The sequence below is a fragment of the Diadema setosum genome, chromosome 14 (assembly GCF_964275005.1).
Source record: "Diadema setosum chromosome 14, eeDiaSeto1, whole genome shotgun sequence".
In the NCBI taxonomy this organism is placed as follows: Eukaryota; Metazoa; Echinodermata; class Echinoidea; order Diadematoida; family Diadematidae; genus Diadema; species Diadema setosum.
The window spans coordinates 804,648-824,368 of NC_092698.1; the positions used below are offsets into that span (position 1 = coordinate 804,648).

A 19,721-nucleotide genomic window follows, 5' to 3' on the forward strand; every position below is an offset into this window, starting at 1 on the left:
TGACTGATTTGTTAAACATCTAAAAGATTTCTTGTAAATTTTTACAAAATTAATCTCATGTGGGGTAAAGTAAGAAGAGAAAACAAAACTTTGGAAGAAACTGATTAGTTGTTGTTGTTATCGTTGTTGAAAATTAATCACGACCTACGTCGAATGGAATGCTGGTAAAATGAAAAGGGTTTTGTCAGACATGTCAGAACCCCACTGAAAACATCGAATCAGCAAAGTTAAATCACAATGTAATTGATTCTCGGGTACCTGGTAAATCAGTTCGTGCGGTTTCCACTCTTTTGTAATGCATGGTCACACTTAAATGTTACTTGAGCTTTAGGCATGGCTAAAGTCATACGATTCCGTGGGAAAGTGTTGATTATGCATACAAAACTGAATTGGCCCGTGAGCTACTCTGTTGTCAAGGAAACTCGACTTTTTACTACAATCTAAATAAGATGTTTGAGTGCTTACCTATACTTCAGATATTACTTAAAGAAGGTGAGAGAAGATATTCGGGCTTTGGAAGGGAAGAAATGTGGGTTTTTTTTACAGGAAAAGTGAAATGATTTATGTAAAGCTTGGGATGAAGGTTGACAGATTCGTGGTTAAGATTTGCATATAAATATATCTATGAAATGGATAAATCCAAAGGTAGACTGATCTGCAGGAATATAGGTTCCTAGGAAAGTGGTCAATGACATTTAGGGTTTTACATATTGTTCCCAGTGAGTTAACGTAGTTTTTTTTTTCCTTCTGAGGACTATACCGGAATAACATAAAATTGTTCTGTAGCTCTCATCGCAGATTAGTCTTGGCACGCGTGTGATGAAATAAGAAGAATACAAATTGTATATAACCAAAAGTTTCATACGCAAGATCTATGATTGTTTTCATCACCCTGTACTCTTCAAGCACGTGTTGTATGAAAGTGAGAATGAGTTCTTAATATGTTAAACGATTGTATTCATTGTAATTTTACATATTCGACAATAAATTCATTTTGTCAGATGTTTGTTGTTTATAATGTTCCCCATACTTCTCGTATGCTTACAACGCTAAATTGAGCTTCTTTGGTGAATTGTGGTGAGTTATCGAAGTTAGCTGAGTACGTTAAAGGTAGTGTTTACTAATGGGAATAATGATTTCATAAAATGTTCGAGTTATCACATTTTGTCACAAAACATCCTGCCATATAAAAAAAAAATCGTAATGAAGCCTGAAATTTTTCTCACTGATTCTCACTATTTTTCTCACTGATCCATAAGAATAGACGGTTTAGTCTACAAACAAATTTTATTGTAACTATTGTTCTTATTTTGCATATTTAACAATACTTAACATTGATTATAATGATTAAAAGTTTTACATGGGATGTTTCTATACCTCGCTCACATTTTACAATGTTTTTAAGAACTATTTTGAAGCACGAAAGCTAGGTTTTTTGTTTCATCTGCAAATGGTAAATAATGCCTTTAAATAGAATATGTATGACGTAATTGACATTCAGAATTCTTTAAATGGTCTGGAATTTTTTCCCGAGTAATCGATCCAAGATACGAAAAGGGAAAAAGTACGAGAACTAACTGATACACTCAACGGTACCCTAAATATTAGCTGACTTCGCTGTGAAACTGCGTTGTACAATTTCCCTCTGATAGATAGACTAAAAACAGACAACATTGTGGAAGATTCATTACAAGTAGAGCAACATAAGAATGTTGTCGAATATCATCACCTGTCACTCAAAGATTTCCACTATCCTCTTTTTGAAGTTTAGTGTTTATTTTCAGACCTAATTGTCATTATAAGCAAACTTTAGTGACCTTGGCAGCATCATTGTGATACAATATAGACCCATGGTAGCATGGGGGCGGAATCGGGAAGGGGGAACGTTGTTGAAGGTCCTGTTTACCTTTGGGAGCAGAGATCTGAAAAATGTTCAAGATATCACATTATTTTGATGCATAATAGGTCTGTTGTATCGCAAAACATCCTAACCTATAAAATTTTTTAAATAAAGCCTAAAATATAACGAGATATCACCATTTTTCTCATTCAACCATAACTGTAGTTAGTCTTTAAGCATTTTTATCATAGCTACAGTTCACATTTTTTTTTTATATTTAACAATACTTAACATTGATTATACTGGATCAAATTTTTACATTGGTTGTTTCTATCCCTAACTCACATTTTAGAGCTATTTTGAAGCACTAATGCTGGATTTTGTTTCATTTGCAAATGGTAAATTATGCTTTTAAATAGTGTCCTCTTTGCAGATTTCCATTCAACACTGAGCTCACGCAATGAGACCACCCCTCTAAATTATTGAAATTGCTCTGGCGATGCGTCACATCTCTGTATTTGTACGTGTTGTTCATTGTTGTTGTTGTTGTTGTTGTTTTTGACATTTTTGACGAAATAATGTTCAATGTGCGTTGCGACGACTTGGTACACATTCATATTATTGTAATATGATATTGTATATTCTTTCTCAATATTAACCTGCGCTATGATAATCAGTAGGGGAGACAGCAAACCAGACATACATACACACATCCACACACACACACACACACACACACACACACACACGCAAACCAACAAACACATACTGCCATTCTCTTAGCTCCCTCTCCCTTCCTTACATCATCCACCCCCCCCCCTCTCTCTCTTTACATAGTTATATGTTTTTATGCCCCATGCCCCAACATACCCTCCTTCAGTATCAAATGGGACGATTACCTTGGAATTTTGTGTAGCTTAATCGTGATTTGTCATACACCATTAATACAAACAGGAACTATCTTGACTATAGTAGAGTAATCATTCGTTCTGTTCGTTTGAAGCTGTCTCAGGTTTAGGCAGTACTCTTCCTATGACCAGGGTTTACATTGTTGAGTTTCAATTTCAGATGACGTGAAATATGCTGAGACCTCGTGTGAAGCACACCTATATATGTGACTGTCATTCCTTGAACAAAAAACAAGATATACATAAAGTATGTTTTCAGTGTCTCGCCACATGTATGCGTTAGATGTAATTATGTTGCTAATAGAACCACCTACTAGAGAAAATTCGAATGCTATGAGCAAGAGAAAAAAAAAATCAGAGAAAATAAATCAGGCTTTGATTAATACTTGGAGCTTGATGACACAAAGACAAGTGAATTAAAGATAAAATAAAGTCATGATCACTCCACACCTTTGTGAAACACGAACATTAATCAATAAAACAGTCCGATGCAAGTAAGTTCAGGTATGTTTTATTTCGAACAAGGCATTCTTCGTATGAGGGTATGAGTTCGGAGCAGCGGGCTGAGAGTATGATACGCTGTGCGAACGTTTGAACAGAGAAACATGCCTTTCTGCAGAGTATGCTTGTATCTGTGGGTTTTGTAAGTGTGCGGCGCTATCTTAAAAGACAATTTATATTGATACCGATAACAAGGTGAGAAAAAGAAATATTATTTTTGGTCTAACGGACACTCTATTTGTCTTTTGACGTTCACGTCTACCTCATCCTAATTATCGTATCACTGCTTTGGGGAAAAACCAGAAGACAATCCACTGCTTTATGAATGAGAATGCAGCTTTGTTTAATCTTGGAAAAGTGGCGAAAGACTGAGCATGCTTAAAAACCAAGGTATGTGTGAAAAGGATTGATTCTGCAATCCCATGAGTGGATTAAGTTTTGGATTATTTCGCCCTCAGACGAATACATTTTAATCCTCCGGTATCACGACTCTTTAATTGAACACAAAAGAAAGAGATATCTAATGCATTATACAGGCGATGTACTGTCTTAACGAGAGATAGTAACAGAGAGTGGTATTGCTAAAGTGTAAATGGGTTGAAAAAGAGTTGAACTAGCCCTGAAAGGCCGGCAAAGGTAGGTTGTGTTGGAGAGCCATCGCTCTGCTGGTCACTTTACGCCTTGTTGTAGAACCGTTTTGATGTCACGCCCTCCCAATCGTAGGTGATCACCATCTGTCCCCCGACGATCTCCCTCGTCGCCCCGTTGACTCCCTTAGGTCCGGTCAGTCGAAGCTTGGCCCCGTCCCACGATGGCGTCACTGTGATCTCCTTGCCTCGGAGCTCCAAGATGTCGGCGTCGACGAAGGGTTTGCCGATCGTAAAAGTGACCTGGCGAGGAACATCAGATCACAACTAGGTTTTTGAAACTTAAACACTCAGATCTCTCGACATTTCTTTTTGTTTGGCACAAAACTTAAGATTTCTTTTTTTAAGTTTCCGTTGTCGTTCCAGAGCTTTCATTTAGGTTACAAAAAGACACGAAAAGTGTACAGTAAAGAGGCACGGATTTTTGGGGAAAAAAAGGTTGTGTGTGCGGCTTGTAACGTTCAATTTGTAGAAACACGCAACATGATGTATATGAAGTTGTAAGTTAGGCAACCCAACATCTCATTGAAATACAATGAGTAAACATGAACAGCGCTTGTTAGTTTATACTTAACACAGACGATATTAAGAAAGTGAAATGGCCACTGAGTAGAGAATATAATAAAAGGGACAGCGTCGTATTCTCGCTAAGTGTTCAGTATTCGGGACTTTAACCAATACGTAAAACACAACAGTTGATCCTGCACAATGTACAGGGCCCTGTTTCATAAAGTTGTTCGTAAAGTTACGAATGAATTACGAGCGACTGGTGATCAGTTCTTGTGGTGAATTATTGAAATTCTAGTAAGTATAGCACATCGCAACTGATCACCAATCGCTCGTAAGTTGTTCGTAACTTTACGAACAGCTTTATGAATCACTCCCCAGTAGATGTATTATGACGAGCTGTCACGTGAATCCAGAATCAATCTGCTGTCAGCGCTGGCTGTGCGTTTAACCATCAATGCATCATTTATTCAAAGGAAACTGTACATCGAAACACATTGTGCAAAAGAATGAATACCGGTTGTGCCCAGTCTTCTAGTCGTATTCTCTCACTAGCCATCTTTTCCCATTAAGTGAGTCCTAGAGTGAGTTCCTTACAGGAGTATTATTTCATAATAGAATAACACGTAGTAACTCGTCACTGTCCACGTGTAGGGCTACTATTCAATGAAGCCTCGACGTCGTGCAAAATAACTCAAGTGTCTTCGTACATTATTTCTGATATATAGCAAGCAAATTCCCAATGTATGAAAGATGAATGTTAAGGTCCTGCCGAGTACTGTTTTAGATTTAACGTAATTAATAGCAAGATTTTAGGATAGTGACGACATCTCGGTATTATCTGAAAACCTGAGCGGTTCACTGTGAGATCTGTCGTTATGAGATCAAGGTTGAGGAGAGTGATAAAAAAACAGTTTACTGTATTGCAAGATTATGGGTGAGATGAAGCATTCTTATTATTATTTCCTCCAGGTATGAGTTTTGTAAGATGCTCTTTTGACGCATTAGTGGTTGAGCTTGCAAGGAGTAAATTTTTGTTACAAAATTCGAGTAAGCCGAAAAACAAAAACGAAAAAATTCCAAAATGTTATCTGTGAAATTAACTTCAATACAAGACATGCTACGAGAGCAACTTAGTTGATTTTGCCAATATGTAGTATTGTTATTTGTGTGCTTTTTTCTGCTTTGTCAAAATTATTGTTCTGTCATGATAGCTTCTTTCACTGCGTAGCAAGGTTACAATAATCTTGGCAAGCATTCCGGGGTATCAAGATATGAACCTGATAGATGTGATGAGTACACATGATTGTATAAGATACATTATACACTGGCAAGCCAATGATATACTCGTAAACAAAGAAACAATTAAAAAAAAAAAAAAACTTACATCGCGTTTCCTGCCTCCTCCTACAGACACGATGTGGAAGGTGTCACCATTCTGCTCGATGTCCGTGGTCGTACTCTTGTCCTTCGGGATCTTGGCGGGATCGATGTTCAGCTTGTCGACCAGGGCCTGCATGTTTTCACCGTGGTCAAAAACCCATTTTCCTGAAAAGTTGGCCATTGTAGGTGTCTGGAGTTGGTGTAGTCAGGAACCAAACCACGCTGAAAATAAATATCACATCAAGGTCTTACTATAAGCCCAGAATAATTTTACTTGCAGTAAAAGAAAGGTTAGCAACGAAGTTACATTAATGTTAGCAAATACAGTTCATCTGTAGCAGAGATGATATTTATTTCTCTTAAAGTTAAATTCTCAATGGTTCTTAAATGATATTTTGTAAATAATGACAAAAATGAAGTTGTTTCGGACAGCCTACATAAATGGTCATTCTTGCGATTCAGAAGGCAGTGACCCCCCCCCCCCAAAAAAAAAAAAACACAAAAAAACAACAACAAAACAACAACAACAACCAAACAAAAAAAGAAAAAAAAAACCGTATTTACATCTGTATGCAATTTATAGTTGTACAATAAATAACTTCACAGAGTAACTCTAGTGATAATTGAACTTTGATACGAATAAAGCCATTTGACGCTGCGGATAATCCCCGAATCCTGATTTCCTTCACAACGGATCTGCTACATGATCCATTACCATTATCATGTGTATACCTATATCATACATAAGTGTAATATATATTTGCCAAAGAAAATTTGCTTTTAAGTACACAAGCAAAGAATACTCGACAATGATGATCTCGACAAGGAATTAAGCAAAGCGCCAAATAAACGTAATTCTTTGAATGCAATATTTATAAAGTAATAGGAGAGGGAACGCTGATTAAAAGCTAATAAGTCTTAATCTCTGCAAGAACTATTCCTGTCAAAGAATATCTATCAACTTACAAAGTGAAGATAGAAGTGAAGGGAAGGAGCTGGTCCGGGCCTTGCTGAGCTGTGACGGGGTGAAGTTGGCTCATCTGATTCTCCCGTTTTTATACCGTCGAAGGCCAACCTTTCAACCGTGCATCACGTGACCTACTCAAGTGGCGTGTGCGAAAGTTTGTCACGTGGTTTTTATGACACCTTGTCGTTTGGAGGTGTTCCTGTAACCTGTCCCTCTAAAAATAAGTATGTGCTAACAATTGTGGGTTTTATGTAAAAAAAAAAAGAAAAGAAAAGAAAAAAACTTGTGTAGACTGAATTGAATATTTTGTTGATCGATGACTATTGAGTTTAATGAATTCTTCTTATTACCAGAAGTTTTTGTTTTGGATTGCTTTAAGTTACTGTGATGTCAATGTAGACTTGACCTTGTTTTATATCTCTTTTTTTTTTTCATTGACATCTTCATCTGCACCTTCGCAGATACCATGTATCTCCTTCTTTCTTTCTTTTTTTATTTATGTGCCTGTCGCTTGTGGTTCCAGTCACCTGGTTGGTTTCAGACATCGATGTTCCATAACGTGTGTGAAGTCGACAGCAGCATTTCACTGCTCTTAGTACAAGGGAAGTGGTGTATTCCTCGTACATGTGGCTGTGACTCTCAAACTATTTCATATTCGAATATGAAAGACATGGGTTTACAGAGGGGAGAGTGCTTTAATTCCCCCCGCTAGTCTTACTCAAACTCGAATCAGGGAACCTATTTTTTACACACCTTTCGCAGACTTTGCAGGCATCGTCTAATGTTGTAATTAATGGTGTGGGAAGACTGATTTGAAGAAATGTATGCGCTTCAATCAAAATTCAATCGACAGATGTTGACATATGACTGTTTGTAATCATCCTTGTAATCATCATTCAAATTTATTATATTCTTTATGATATAGAGTGCGTCTATATATCATTCATTTCTTTCACGTTGTCCCGTTTAGAGTACATTAATAATTGTATAGAAACACGGTATTCGATCTACGTAACTTTGGGTCAACCAAACCACCTGCCAACAGTTTATTGAAATTCAATTAGCAAAATGCTGGTATCTGATGCATGTGTTAACTAAGTAAATACAAAGTGAGCCACTGTACCAACGAGCCTCACTTTCATCGCCTTTTCAGGTGCGAGGAGGCGAAAAGCCGAGATGAGATAATCTCATCTCTTCGACATCTCGGTTGCGAGAAGGCGAGTTTTCTCGGCATGTCGTGTCTGAGATAGCGAGGGGCAAGTTCTGGGATCTCACCTCATCTCCACTTCTTTTCTGGTTTTATAATGAGGCAGAGAAGGCGTGATGCCATATTTTGCTTGCTTGACTTCTTTGGTGCAAGAAGGAACAAACACGAGATCTCGGATCTTGCCTCCTTCTTGCCTCCAGAAAAGACGAAAAGATAGAAAGAAATCGTACAATCGATGTAGTGCTTTGACGTGCTGATGTGAGTGAAGCTTTCAAGGTCATTTCTTAAGGGATTTGAAAACAGAATTGAAAGACTAGAGTTAGACTGAATTTACAAGATTGTCGAAAGGAGGATGACTGTACATCAACAATTAACTCTTGGTCAAGAAAGACCAAACATGACGATTTACGTGAAAGACATTAAGAGTAAAACAAAAGTTCAAAAAATACGATTCATTGAATTTGCCGTAGGAAAATTTAATGTTATGAAAGAGCACAGGCAAGATTAACTTGAGCAGATTTGTTAAAAAATGACCACCTTGTAGAACAAAACTAAGAATATAACATTATGACTTTTACAGAAAGATTTGGATCCTGTGTATCAGACTTTTTTTTTCTTTCGTTATCCGAAAAGAAAATCATCCTTGAACACTATTCTACAATTGATGAGTAGTACTATCATTGTTACATTGTGTGCGAATCGAAATTATTCAACCCCAAACGGGTATTTTACATTTTAAATTTTGATGTTGATGACAAAATAAAGTCACCACTTTTCTTGCAGCTGATTCTCAGTCGATGTTGTCTTGTCTGAATTCAGTGTTCAAGGATATTGTTTCCATTTTTTTACTTGACATTTTGAACGCTTGACCAACGCAATCGCTAAGTGCTTTCTTATCTACAGAAATATCTGATTCATATCGAATGTTACTATTGTCAGGAAATCCCCAAGGTCCATTACATTCGCTCCCTAAGTGTGGAATTATGTTAAAAAAACGAACAAATTTGCCTAGTCAGTGTTAGTGTGTGAGCAACAACTTACAGAGATTCCAAGCCTTGTTTCTATCTCTCCGTGACATTTTTGTTTGTTTGTTTGTTTGTTTGCTTGCTTGTTTCTAAGGGAGTCGTACAGCTGATTCGAGATCGGTGTTGTCTTGTCTGGATTCAGTGTTCAAGGATATATACTTTCCATTAAATTACTCGACATCGTGAACATTTGACGAATGTAGTCGCAAAGTGCTTTCTTACCTATAGTAATATCTGAATTGTATCAGATGTTATTAGTATGCAAAAATGACCAAGATCCATGATGTTTTCCAAAACTGTGGAATTATCGTAAAAAACGAACAAATTTCCGTTACCGTGTCAGTAACAAGTTACCTTGGTTACAGAAATGTTAAACCTTGGTTCTATCTCTCTTTGGCATTTTTGTTTCTTGGGGAAGTCGTAGTGCGTAAGTGCCTGTGTTACTGTCGTCTTATCAAAGGCATTGTCACCATTTGCAGATGAAACAAAAACCCAGTTTCAGTGCAAAATAGTTCTGAAATGTGAGTTAGGGATAAAAATTACCAATGTAAAAATGATAATCAGTATAATGTTAAATATACAAAATGTGAACAATAGTTATGATAAATTTGTTTCTAGACTTAACCGTCTACCGTTATGGTTTACTGAGAAAAATAGTGATATATCCTTATATTTTAGGCTTTATTGCAATATATATATATATATATATATATATATATGGTAGGATATTTTGTGCTGCAACTCACCCACGCATATGCATCAAATGTGATAACTCGAACATTTTAAATCAGTGCTCCCAATGGTAAACAATACCTTTAATGGCCTGAACATTGCTGAACCCACTCGAAGTCCTGCTTTATCATCTCTCATGTCTTTGAAATGATCTTATTTAATGAGCAAGTTCAATTGTTCTGTAGGCCCTATAATTTTTCCTAAATGATTGCAATACGAAGTAGTTTGTATTCACCAGATAATGATCGAAGCTGTCTACGATTGTTTCAAGGTCTGCGCGGAGGTGATGAAGACTTGGTTAAAATTTGCTCTAACATAAAACTAAAGATGGACATAATTATCCTATCGTCAACACAGACTTTAGGCAGACACACTTCAGAGAGAAAGAGAGAAATCAAAACCTCCCAGGTCAATTCATCCATCAATCAATAATAAATTGTGATTTTTATGACACGTAAATGTTTGAAGAGGGTTAAAAATGTTTTTCATTCCGGTCCCTCGGTGAAATTAAAGCGGATGCCACTTGAGACGATTTGCTTACGGTTATGGATACTCTCAATCACGCAGCCAATCTTCGATAATGTCAAGAGGAAATAATTGCGTGTATACACTCGGTTGTCGGCAATTAGAAGCCCTTAACGACAGGGCATGTTTGGATTGGCGGTGAAGCTATGCCCAAAGTGCAAGGAAAAGAAAGACTTATTGATTTTTGGCAACATCGGAAATACTCACCCACTCACCTTGGTGTCCTAGTTAGTACAGTATGTAAATGAAAAAAAAAAAATACATTCGTATTTATTGCAACGATAACCTTAAAAGCAGTGAATCAATCAGTATGCAATTTCAGGGTATGAAACTATCAAGTAATACCTACATCCTGCAGAAACCCCATTCGAGAAATGGGGATCTTTGTAAAGCATGTCAGAAGTCCCTTCCCTCCAAGTTTTGCAAGGGGAGGCTTGGCCATTGTCACAAATGTACACACAAGTAGTTATGTACATGTATCAAGGCTGTATGCATGGTTGTTTTAATGTGTATGTACACAGGTGGACCAGAATAATGGAGAACATTCTATATGATATAGATATAGTACATACAGGCTGACCAGATCAGTGAAGAATTTTCTATGTGGTATATAATGTAGAGCTACAGTACATGTATGCATGTGACAGGAAATACATTATAGCTCATTCAATCTAGAATGATTTAACCCATTCCAGAAAATTCTAGGAAGTGCTAACATACTTGGCTGAGTGAGGCACTATCCCTGTAGCCCAATGTGATTGGTAGTTAATTTTGGCAATGATGTTATGCACATAGTTAGGCAGTGAGTCATCCAGGATTCCTGGAATTTGGACTTGCTAGTATGTTCAGGTATGTGGCCCCAGGTTGGAGAAAATTACAGAATGTACTAGAAAGGGGTGAATGGATAGTATATAAGCAGGAGAAATTCTGCAGTAGGCAGAGTACCCAACACCTCTGCTCTGAGAGTTACGTCACTTCTGGCTCTGAAGCGACTTGTTATAGTCAGTCCTGTGTTACCTGCTGACTTGCTATACAAACTGTGTTTGTGGAGATAAGGCCTGGGAGACATTTTGCCTGCAGAGAATTAATTTGCCTACATTGGAGATAGACTCCATATTTTAGTGTCAACGGACATTATTACGGCAAAGCTGTGACGGGCTGGATTCCTCGCTGGACATTATTAAGTGAATCATCATTCAACGCATCAACTGGACGTGGTCGTCATAACGTCTGGATTTTACACGTTTCGCTGTGAACATTATACCGTGGACATCTATCGTGGATTTTACCCCGGATTTATACTGTGGATTAATGCAACCTGTGCCTTTGGAGTTACGTCGGAGGAATCATTCATCGGTGCGTCAAGGATCATTCATCGGTGCATCGAACATCGTATCTGAACATTTTCAAAGGACTACTTGATAACATAATATGTAAGTGATTCTATTACTGATTTGTAATTGTTTCTATTGATCATTATTGTACTGATGTGAAAACCGATTACGAGTCTGTACCCACAATATCACTGTTAATAAACCGCCTGAACATTAGTTGATGGTTTTTTTTTTTTTTTTTTTGTGCGATCATTCTCAGAGTGATTGTGGTCGTAACACCATAGTGTTCATGCCTTACAAATACCAAGTTTTTCATTTTGCGGCAATGACTATGAATGGAATACTTGAATGATGCATAACCAAAGGCCGTTATGCCCCAGTCACATATAAACACGGATACTCAAGGATTTACACGGTGATCCGGGGAGATCTGGGATTTTAGTATGACTGTACACACGGTATCAACACGGCAGCTACACGGATAAGGCCGGAAGAGCGCAGCGTCTACACGGACAAACACGGCATCTACACGGATCAACACGGCAGCTACACAGCAGCCACACGGACCACCCCGGATTGCTCTGCCAACACGGCAATCCCCGGATGACGCCGGATGTTTTTGACCTCCAAAAGTTGCCGTGTTGGCCTCCCGGCGTCAACACGGATCTCTCCCCGGATCAGATCCGGGGTGGTCCGGGGTGATCCGTGATGTCTATGTGACTGGGGCATTATCAAACAGTCTAAGGGGGTGCATTCATCTCTAACAGTGCACTTCCGACAGACTGCTCGTCAAATAACTATCTAACCTCCCTAGAGTTGCAATTACGATTTGAGCAATGAAATCTTACTCACATAATTTGGAATTTGGACTTTTTCAGTTACGTAATCTATTCCTGTAGGCCCTGATTTACACGATGTCGTTATAGGGTATATCTTATTGCACCTATCAAAGATTTATCATGTCTTTAATAGCTTTCATTCTCATTTGCTCTGTGCGCAAAATTATACGAAGACATACATTTTTTGTAATTTCCATTTAAGACATTAGGTTTCTTCCCGCAAATTCATGGTATAAAATTCGTGAACAAATACAGAAACTGTTTCTCTTAGTCACTGTTTGGTAACCAAGACGGATCTCTACAAAAGGGAAATTATAATACACTGTTGGTCATAAAGGTGGAATATTTTTTCTCTCAAATTTTAACCCCATATCTATTACAATGTGCTTGGAAAATAATATGTTTGATGTATGTCAATCACTTAACTTTGTTATCATGCTACTTATATACTTTCACAGTGATTTTAACAAGTATAAGTCTAAATTATTTAAAACTACGGGCATGAAACAAAATTGATGATATTACAAAGAAACTTTATCAACAGAATATTTGTTTTAAACGTCATTCAATTTTCCAGATGACTCTTTTTTTGTGATTCCATTGACAAGTTCACATCAAATATTGCATTTTTAGTCATTGTTCTTAAGATTTCACTAATATCGGGTATGCCCACCCGGGTATATCCACCCCTAGCACGAATCAGAGTGCGTAGGCGTTGTGGCAGGCTGTCCACCAGGTTGTTGCTGACGTCGACAGGTATGGCTTCCCACTCTTCCCTCAACGCAGCTGTCAACTCCTGCAGATTTTGAGGAATGACCTCCCTGCCGTTGATGGCTCGGCCTAGGGCATCCGTGCATGTTCTGTGGGGTTCATATCTGGCGAACAAGTTGGCCATGGCAACTGCTCAACCCCCTCTGCCTCTATAGGAATTCTCTAACTACAGCTGCCCAGTGCGGTCTAGCGTTATCATCCTGCAGTTGGAAATTAAACCCATACACATGTCTTTCATATGGAAGGCAGTGAAACTCCAATATCTCCCTGTAGACAGCGGTGTTCACTAGATAAGTAAACGCCACTAGTGGTGCCATCCGGCACCACTAGTGGCGTTTTTCCTCCGTAATGGATTCTGGCCCAGACCATCGCTGGGTCTCCTCCACCTTGTGTTGTCTCGTGGACACAGTCATCCAGAAGGCTTTCCCCAGCTAACCGACGAACTCACTGTCTCCCATCCCTACGTTCAAGGAATTCTCTAACTACAGCTGCCCAGTGCGGTCCAGCGTTATCATCCTGCAGTCGGAAATTAAACCCATACACGTCTTTCATATGGAAGGCAGTGAAACTCCAATATCTCCCTGTAGACAGCGGTGTTCACTAGATAAGTAAACGTCACTAGTGGTGCCATCCGGCACCACTAGTGGCGTTTTTCCTCCGTAATGGATTCTGGCCCAGACCATCGCTGGGTCTCCTCCACCTTGTGTTGTCTCGTGGACACAGTCATCCCGAAGGCTTTCCCCAGCTAACCGACGAACTCACTGTCTCCCATCTCTACGTTCAAGGATGAACCGGCTTTCGTCCATGAAGATAACGTGTTGCCAATGTCCCAGTTGAAGCGTCCTGTGCTGCCTGGCCCAAAGGAGACGAGACTTCCCCGTGGCTAACCGTCAGGCGTGGACATCTAACCAATCATCGTGCTCGGTAGCCATGTTGTATCAGTCTGAGATTGACTGTTGATCTTGAGACGTTGATTCCATGATGTCTCCTCCACAAGCGTTGAAGACGACTCGCGGGTAACTTCCGGTTTCTGCGGCTAAGATTCAACAGTTGGCGACCATCTCTAATTGTTGTCAGTCTGGGACGTCCTGGTGATTTGCGTGGCAGCACATTTCCTCTCTCACGATGACGCTTAAGGAATTTAGAGACTGCACCCTGTGAAATCCCTAGGATTTCTCCTATACGAGTCTGCTTGTAGCCCTCCTGCCTAAGCGCTATCACTCTCTCGCACATTGCCGTCAGCATTGGACCAGGCACAGACTAGGGGGACTCTCTACCAATTTTTTATGCAAACAGTAACGGGAACTTGGAAAAAAAATGAACTTTCTCTACACGGTGCAAAATCAGCAAAAAAAGGGCAATATTTCAACTGCACAGGGCTTTATAGTCTGCACAAGGTAACTTTGTTCTCTGGCTCCACTTTCTTTCAAGTGGTATGCGTTTTAGGGCGAGAAGGCATTAAAATATAAACATTTTCAGTGGGACAGCAATCTGTGGCATAAACGACAAAGCCATAACGTTCGTCTGTAAGATACTGATAATGTACCTTAGGAAACTTTATAGCCTTGTATTATGACAACTATCCGTCGATTTTGTCAGTATAAAAGCCTGTGAAGATCAATATAGTAATTAAAGGAGATCTCCGGATGATTTTCAGACTTCTACATTTAAACAACTATAAATTAGTAAATGTTGAGTACGTAGTTTCCGAATATAGTGATTGGGATGAGGAATAAGAATGTTTTCAAAATTTATAACAAATTGGATGATGACCTGGCAGCCTCACAACACGAATGCATGAGTTGTGGCTCAAGGAAGCAAAACAAAAGAAGAAGGCTTGCATAGATTCTACACAGGTAAACTAGTGGGGCAGATATGTGAAAAAGATGCTCACATCCGGCGGAAAGTATGAAATTTTGCATATAGGGGTATTTTTGGGCGCTAATTTCAAAAATTGCCGGATCCAAGAGATCATTTTGAATTCCAATATGGCCGCCGTCAATGATCCCTATCTTCAGTTCTGAATGGCATAAGCCATTGGAATTTGATACATAAAAGCATTGTGATATGATGACTTCAATAACAGACTTATTTTATATGTCTGACAAGCTGCACGGCAGCCAATATTAATTTTTATACAAAGTTGTCATGTTGGAGTGTTGAAAATCTCTATCTCGTGTTTGTAAATTAGGCTACCTGATTGAGCGCGCGTTTGTAACTGATTGAGTGCGCGCTGCTGTATTTACATTGTGACGTCAGTGAAAGGTGCATTATGCTTCCTTTTTGCTGCACTTTTTGACATGCCCGTGAATGTTAGTCGTGGTGTTTGTCTTCGTAGCCACATTGGAATTCAAAATAGCAGGCATTGCGTTTGTCAGACACATCACATTAGTTAATATTTTAACTCAGTATATTAAATTACTTGTTTACACCTAATTCAGCGTCACTCGCCACTTAGAAATCGAGATAGAGATTTTGAATATTTCGTCGAGGCGGCCATATTGGAATTCAAAATGGCGGCCATTCGATGTTTGTCAGACACTTCAAATCAATCTGTCATCAAATTCAATATGTAAAAACGCTCATGTGTGCCAAATTTTGGTGCCACAGGTCATTCAGAACTGAAGATAGGGATCTTTAGATTTGTTTTGTGATGGCGGCCATATTGGATTTCAAAATGGCGGCCGACCCCGTGGTCAGATCTCTTGGATCCGGCAATATTTAAAATTAGGACCCCAAAATACCCCTAATGCAAAATTTCATACTTTCCGCCGGATGTGAGCATCTCGGCCAAATTTTGTTACATAATTATCTGCTCTACTAAACTTGTTGAGCAAGCGGTATTGTAATGGAATTACACTGCTATATTTCTGAAACACGTGAGGCTCCTATGTCATCAACACTGTTCAGTGTTATCTGTTTTTTCAGAGTATTGGTTTCTCTGCTCAAGGACCGCAATAAATTCCACAAAGCTATACATGGAGCTGTCGATTTATATACTTCATGATGTGCAGTTATGAAAATCGTCTGGAAGCCCTTTTAAGACTGGATGATTTCATTCCTTGCTTGGCAATCGCAATTCTTTCTTGGAAAATAAGTGATCATACGTGCAACTTTTAGTCCGTCAGGGGGAGCTCTGTTCACCTTCTTCTGGACTCCCACGATGAATTTATGCGTGCGATTGTATTTGTTTCGACAATCAAATGGTTCTATTGTTTTACAATGTTTGCAATGTGTAATTGCAAAGCCGTTTGCCTTCCACTCTCTTTTGAACTTCAGAACTTCCTTCTGCTTTCCTTCTTAAAGTATTTTGAAGCAACATGTTATTTTCTCTAATTCTTACCCGATACACATCAGTGTATTTCACATTACGCTAAGTGAATTTCAGTCATATTAAAGGCCTATATGATCAAAATGGTTCTGTGACATTTGCCCCTGCGACAATTGCTCCCATGAAATATCTACAAGCTAAAGTCTACCTACAAATTTACAACCATAATACTAATCCTAATCCTCACATCAAACTTAACCTAAAACCCTATCACAATCCTGACCCTCAAATAAGACCGTGCAAATGTCGTGTCACCGATCAAAATTTAGTAGACTATTCGAGCTATTGTCATAGTATCTCTTCATTCATCCGTAAAATATAATACTTCTTCGATAATAGGAATCATGGAAACCTAGTTAAAAGCAACACCTACATTTAACATACCATATTATCAGTGTTTTGTACGTTTGGATCACCGACAGGGGAGGGGGTACATATTTATTTATGTCTATTTCCAGTTCATTATTCATTGAAATAATCCAAAAGTAAACAGTCGACATTAGCGGTGGGGTTACCAGATTCCCTCCCCCCCCCCCCCAAAAAAAAAAAAAAAAAAAAAAAAAAGGTATTTTTTGGTGGCCTGATCGGGCAACTAAGAACCAAATTAGTTTGCTATGTTTTCTTTTATTTCGGGCCATTATGTTTTTATTTTTCGAACTACCAAACTTTTAGATTGAAAGAATTCAGCAGCCCGAACGGGCAACCAGAGGAAGAAAAAAAGTTAATGTCGAGCCCTGAAACTTTATGTATAATATTCCAAGGTATAGTTTATAGATCACCTGATAATTCCATGGATCATTTCTTTGATAAAATCAGAACTTGTTTAAATCTCTTTTCACGACAAAATAAACACGTTCATTTAATGGGTAGCTTGAAAATGGGTACGAATAATAAACAGAAATTTGCCAGATATCGTCAGTCCACGTCACCATCGCAACTCGCATTTCGACTATATCACAAAGTTCCTTTAAAATATAATTATACTCAGATAATATATCCCACAACACCTCTCGTAATGTTTTATTTTGTATGATTATGACATATCAGACCATTAACCAATATTTACTATCACTGACAAGTTGCAGATCACTCCGCCTTATAACACGACATAAAAGAGCGTATATGAAAGAAATTTCTCGGAGATCGACCTTTTCATTTCCGATCTGGCAAGTGAAGGAGTCTATTGGGCAATTACCCCCTGGGCAATTACCCCGGACCCTTCCCCTGGCCCTAATCCTAATCCTAATCCTGGCCCTAATCCTAACACTAACCCAAACTCTAACCCTAAACCTAACCCTAATCTTTACTCTAACCTTACCGGAACCAGTATTTAGCCACGGGGTCAATATTGTCCGGGGGGGGGGGGGGGGGGGGGGTTATTGCCCTGATACGAAGTGAAGGCTGGTCAGAGGTGTTTTCATGAGTCCAATGCCGACAGGGCTTATCTAGTATATCTATAGGTTTAATGATTGATATAAGAAAATAATGTACCGTTGACTCTCATAAAAACTAACAGGAAATATAAAATCTCGGGTAAATAATGTTATAAGGCCTACTGGAATCCATAAATACTCGTAATTAGTTATAGGGGAAGTTCAGGCGATTTTTATAGTTTCAACTCATTGGCCCGAATTCACGAAGGTGGTACATATGAAACCATGGTTTAAACCATGGACAAAAACCATGGAGCGCCAAGTGTCGCACAGAATATTTCGTTATGAAATTGGTCACTTTGTCGACAAAATGACCGTTTCGTTAACGAAATTATCATTTCGTGGACGAAATGTTTATTTAGCTACAAAATGATGTCATTTCGTTACAAAATAATCATTTCATCGACGAAATGACTGATTTCGTATGGAAATATTTCATGCGACACTTGGCGCTCCATGGTTTTTGTCCATGGTTTAAACCATGGTTTCATTTGTACCTCCTTCGTGAATTCGGGCCATTCAGTACAAAAATCGACAGCTCCATGTTTAGATTTATGGAATTAATTATCTTTGAGCAGAGAAATCAATACTTTGAATAACCCAAATGAATTACATGTACACTGACCAAGGTAGGAACTCCACCATAAGAATGCATGAATGACCGGGGCTGACCATGAATATGCATGAGCAGAGGCTAACATATTTTAGAAATGTAGCAATGCAATGAAATTCCATTACAATACCGCCTTAACAAGGTCACCTGTGTAGAATGTATGCATGCTTTCTTCTTTTGTTCTGCTTCCTTGAGCCCCCGCTCATGCATTCTTATGGTGAAGCTGCTATGTCATAATCCTTGTTCATTGTGATTTGTTATAAATTTTGAAAACATTCTTATTCCTTATCTCAATCACTATTGGTTTTGAAAGTCTATACCAAGTATAAGCGATTTAAATAGTTGTTATCCACCGTAAAAGTCTGAAAATCAGCCTGAGTTTCCCTTTTATGTTGCTGTAAAGAGTCAGACATGACCACATCATTTAAAATACCGACGCTATAAAAATAAACTCATCTCTGTTATACCACTCTCTTGAAACGTAACTACTCACCGAAAATAGAATCACGTATAAATGCTCTTTGGTATATTGTAAACAATATATTGGGTAGGAAAATCCCATAAAATCACATGTGATTTTCACGTTGAGGATGAGTTGGGAAATGATCTAGTTAAAATTATAGAAGAACGTTACACTTTTTTGTGGAGATGAGTTGTCGTCTAGCCTCCACCACACGGCGGTGCCCATTTTACTCAGTATTTGCCAACATCTCCAAAAAAATCCTTATTTCTCACGCCTACTAATCATCATGCAATAATTGAATATCAAAACAGTAAAGGATCTTAAAACTATCTGTTCCAAGGGCAGTATGAAGGGGCATAATGGGCTGAATGTTAATCTTGTGAAGCAGATAATTTGTTACATTTAGCTACTCATTTTCCCATATTTTCAATTAACTCTTTTCTATCAGTTCGATGCCCAAACTCATTAAATGTAGGCAAGGTTATACCAATCTACAATAAACACTAATCGTCGCAAATGAAGAATTATCGTCCACTTTCTCTACTTCCCGCCGTATCTTAAGTCCTTGAAAAGATCGTATACATAATTGACTGTATATGTTTTTGAATACATGTAACAATGCATCATTTTTCCGTGGCCAATTTTGCTTTGGAAAAGGACACTCAACCAATTATGTTATTATGCAATTAAATCGT

At 38.5% G+C, this 19,721-nt stretch overlaps 1 protein-coding gene across 1 annotated transcript; it reads right to left on the bottom strand.

Moving 5' to 3' along the window:
- Positions 1-3,288: 3,288 nt before the first annotated feature.
- Positions 3,289-6,882, bottom strand: LOC140237970 (fatty acid-binding protein, intestinal-like). Its single transcript, XM_072317901.1, has 3 exons — positions 6,753-6,882; positions 5,791-6,008; positions 3,289-4,139 (listed from the first exon to the last, which is right to left on the bottom strand). Exons 2-3 carry the CDS (start codon positions 5,965-5,967, stop codon positions 3,924-3,926), a joined length of 393 nt encoding a protein of 130 aa, XP_072174002.1. The 5' UTR covers positions 5,968-6,008; positions 6,753-6,882; the 3' UTR covers positions 3,289-3,923.
- Positions 6,883-19,721: the final 12,839 nt, after the last annotated feature.